The sequence below is a fragment of the Etheostoma spectabile genome, chromosome 13 (genome assembly GCF_008692095.1).
Source record: "Etheostoma spectabile isolate EspeVRDwgs_2016 chromosome 13, UIUC_Espe_1.0, whole genome shotgun sequence".
NCBI classification, from domain to species: Eukaryota; Metazoa; Chordata; class Actinopteri; order Perciformes; family Percidae; genus Etheostoma; species Etheostoma spectabile.
The window spans coordinates 23,381,453-23,385,694 of record NC_045745.1 but is presented as its reverse complement, the minus strand read 5'-3'; the positions used below and the strand labels follow the sequence as shown (position 1 = coordinate 23,385,694).

At 41.4% G+C, this 4,242-nt stretch overlaps 1 protein-coding gene across 1 annotated transcript in view; it reads right to left on the bottom strand.

Annotated features, from left to right (window-relative positions):
* Window positions 1-6: 6 nt before the first annotated feature.
* Window positions 7-4,242, bottom strand: part of mtnr1bb (melatonin receptor 1Bb) — a 38,909-nt gene continuing 34,673 nt past the window's right edge. The window contains exons 2-4 of the mRNA XM_032534544.1: window positions 1,858-1,976; window positions 1,419-1,763; window positions 7-914 (exon numbers count right to left, since the gene is read on the bottom strand). Of these exons, the coding sequence (XP_032390435.1) occupies window positions 492-914; window positions 1,419-1,763; window positions 1,858-1,976 (887 nt within the window). The 3' untranslated portion in view covers window positions 7-491. The remainder of the gene's footprint in view (window positions 915-1,418; window positions 1,764-1,857; window positions 1,977-4,242) is intronic.

The window sequence follows — 4,242 nt, the reverse complement described above, 5'->3', positions numbered from 1 at the left end:
GGTGATAGGTGTAAACCGAGCCCTGGGTATCCTGCTCTGCCTTTGAGAAAATGAAAGCAAGGTTAAATCAACTTTCTCTGCTTTGCCCACCCAGAGAATTTGGCCGGCCCATGAGTAAGAAAGAGACATCATGGTTTTCAAACAAGCAAAGTGGCAGTTGGCCAAGGCCACACCCCCGCCCTCCGCCTTTGGTTAATAATCACAGAGGAAACTTGGCCTTAATTAGCACTATAGCAAAGTTCTTTAATGAAACACCTAAATGATGAACTTTCAAGAATTTATATTAATTATATAATTCTTCACAACTTTAAAAATTATTTAAAAAAACTTCTCCACAGATGTAAAAACCTGTCCCCTGTTCTGTTCAATGTCATTGAACAGAAAACCAAGCCATATATTCCAGCTTCATCCTTTACTTGATACTCTTTAGCTGCACAACTGAGGGGATGTCGCATAAAAACAGGAATTAACCGGCTCAAGGATTTCAGATTTCATTCTTTGTTTGTGCGATCTCTGACGGAATCGTTGTTGTTGAGTGGCGGAGGCGGCGATTGCTTGCTCCTCATGCTCCTGGCATCTGTGGCGGCTCGGGAAGTCTCTGTCACAAAAAGCCGAGTCATCCAAACGGAAGTGACTATACGTTTGTACTCATTTCTGAAATTCCTGTTGAGTAAGCCATAAATGATGGCATTCAGACAGCTATTGAAGTAGGCCATGAAGTAGCTGACCACGAAAAGCCACTCAGGGATTTGGTGAGCCACACGGGACGGATCTATGGCCACAGCCAAGCCAATCAGGTTAAGTGGAGCCCAGCAGATGGCAAACAGCACAAAGACCACAAACATGGTGAGGAAATTCCGCAAGTCACTTGGTCTGAGGCGAAGGCTTTCCTCTGTTTTCACCTTACGTCGCACCTGGACATGATGAAAACACATAAGATAGGAATTAGACTGTTATTAAGGCCATAAAGCTACTGTTGCTATCTTCCTCTCTATGTTACACACATCAAAACACACAAAAGCCGACAGACACCCACACAGATATCCACACATACAACCACTCAAGTGATCTCATCCATTTATCTGCTTGTCAAACATGATATGCCACGACTTTGCCACATTGTTGCTGTGTTTAGAGTTTGTTTTAAATCTACACTTGTAGTAGTCCAGTTAAGGGTCAATGGAAAAGGTCAAAATTTCAAAACTTGGAGTGACCATATTCTTTACATTACAAATCCAATTAGGTTGAACCCTAGAAGGCTAATGGCTTATCATTGTTTGTCCCAAGGGGTGCCTGTGTTATTTACAACTGATGGCATGTTTACGGGTTTATTTGGTTAGTGTTATTAGCCTCCTCGTTAAAACCTATTGTGTGCCTGTATAGACGTAAATAACCGTGTAGAGAAGCAGGAGACTGACCTGAATCACAAGTACCCAGATGCGTAGATAACAGAAGGTAACCACGGCAATGGGAACCAAGAAGTGAACCACCACTACTGCCACTGTGTAGGAACTGCTGACATTCTGGGCGAAGGTACAGGAGTAGACCCGCGGGTCATAGCGCAGGGAGCCAACGAAGAAATTGGGGATAATGGCCAATACTGTGAGCACCCAAATTAAGGCAACAAACAGCAGAGTGTTGCGATAGCTGTACAGACGACTGTAGGAGAAGGAGTGACAGATGTAGCAATATCTGTTCACTGCAATCCCAGTGATGTTGAAAATGGAACCAATGACACTGAGCCCCATAAGAAAACCGCTGACCTGAACAGAAAGAAAGAAAGTGAAGGAGTTGTGTCAGGGTTTACTGGCATTGTGTTGTTCATAAATTGAAACGTGGTAACTGATGTGGCCTTACCATGCATTGTGTGTTTCCCAGTGCCCATCCGTCATGGAAGAGAGCATAGAGAACCAAGGGGTACGGGTAGAAGGCTACCACAAGGTCAGCAAAGGCCAAACTCACCACAAACACATTACCTAGAGAAGAAGACATGGGGGAGACAGTCTCTTACTGTAACTTGCTCTCTGATTGTGAGATGAGTCACATCCTTTATTATGTAGGACACACCATACATATGTTTTTCTATTAACACTGGATTCACCTTCTAATTTGGGTGAATGTTTGACCCCTCATCTTCGCACAATTAATTTGCCTGCATATGCTCAGACAATAAGGATAAGTACATTCAACCCTGTTGACTCACTCCGATAGAAGGCGTAATTTCTCTCCAGTATTCACCTTGTTTCTATAGTACAGTCGCATTCCTTTGTGAAGCTTGTCGACACACACAAGCTTCTGCAACACTGGGTTTTATCTATCGGATCCCCCAGCCTAATCCAAACATTGGTCTAAACTCCACAAAATTCAGTGGGTACGTCAAATAAATGAAGCATTGCTTTAGTTCAGGCAGTTTGGGCTAATTGGCAATCAGACTTTTATTTCTTGGGTGTATTTTTCCACCTTTAAGCACAGGACAGGGCCACTAGGTGAGAGACATGCAGGAAATCGTCACAGGTCGAACTTGAACCCTGGACCTCTGCGTCCAGGCAGAGGTCCAGGGTATACGTGCGCCTGCTCTACAACTGTGCCAACCCAACCACGGCAATCAGTCTTTTCATTCATGCTTCACCATTAGTGGCTTATTCATCAGCTACTTAGGCTTTCAGCTGGCAAGTAACAGCCATCATATTCATCCAAAACAGCAAATATAACCTGAAACTTCTTGCTTTCCTAATACGCTCATGCAAGTGCCACAGCTCCCTCCACCACCCTAACCTCCACTGTATGTGTGAAGCTTTTGGTACTGTTAACTTTACTAACATCTTTCGTTCATAGCTCTCCCTGCAGAATTAGCATTGCTTTTTAGATTTTTTGAGAGCTTTGAGGTGCTGTACTTGATGTAAGATTCTGCTATATTTTAGACTTTCAGGTTTTTTAGAAACAACACAAATGCTGTCAAAAGTTCATGGTGCAAAGTGCACCAGAGATTTATTTATAGCTATAAAAGCACCTTCTACACTTTTCTTTTTGTAACTACTGTATGCACACATGTGGCTTTGGTGTGTGGCTGTCAACCTAGAACTGTCACTATGTACCCATGACACATAAAGTGGAGCCAACAATTCAGCACCTCCTGTTCAGTATCAGAACATCAGGTCTCTCCCTTGTGGAAAAACAAAAGGTGTCTATGCTATAAGACACTGGACCCTCTGCGTATGATAGAAAAAAACAGAGGAGATTTGACTTGTCATGACAGAACTCAGGCCCACTTCAACTGATGCGTTAAAATCGTACAAATTGTCCAACTACTCTTCTTCAAATACATGACCAAATGCACTTGTTATAAGAGAAAAATAAATAGAAATGTGCCTCTTTTATGATTTTCAACAATTACGATCCATGTCCCAACACGTTTTGGGGAAGAACAACATATACGCTACTGTATAAAACTAGGAGAAAAATGTTTTTTTCAATACAGTATATTGTAACACCCCCAACACTATATGATATGTTTTCTTATTTAATATGTACAAGCTAGTTTAAAATAATTAGCATTGGATTTGGTTTTGAATCAAAAATATTAGACACATTTAAATTATAAAGCAGATGATGGCTCTAGATGAATAATTAGGGGTTGCCAATGGTTTTTCTAATTCATCCTGTGGGTGACAGAAATGTGTGAAACCAATTCCACCTTTCATGGAAATCCATCCAATATTTTTTGAGACATTTCATAAAAAATTACAAATCTGAATCTCATGGTGGCGCTAACGGACAGATCGGGACATAATCAAAGTCAGAGGGATCTGTCCTCTGGGGACCATGAATAATTGTAGCAAATTTCATGGCAATCCATCTCCGAGTTGTTGAGATATTTCAGTCTGGACCAAAGTAATGGAGCGATCAACCAGCTGACAGAGCAGCATTGTCATCCTTAAAACATACAACACAGGAAAACATGAAAGCATGTCTCCTTCAAATACACAAACAATACATTCAATGTATACAGCTAGGAATGGTCTTATTGCACATTTTCATTAAAATATGGGATTAAGAGTAAATATTTGCTCAAAACATCAGTGATTGAGAACACATGACAGACTCAATTTTACCAGGGAATGCCAGCATCAGCGTAATTATCACTTAATGCAATTACCACATATAGCTCAGCATGTTAAATGTAGATTGAATTGTAGCAGGTGGCAGGAGTGTGTGCGTGTGTGTGTGTGTGTGTGTGTGTGT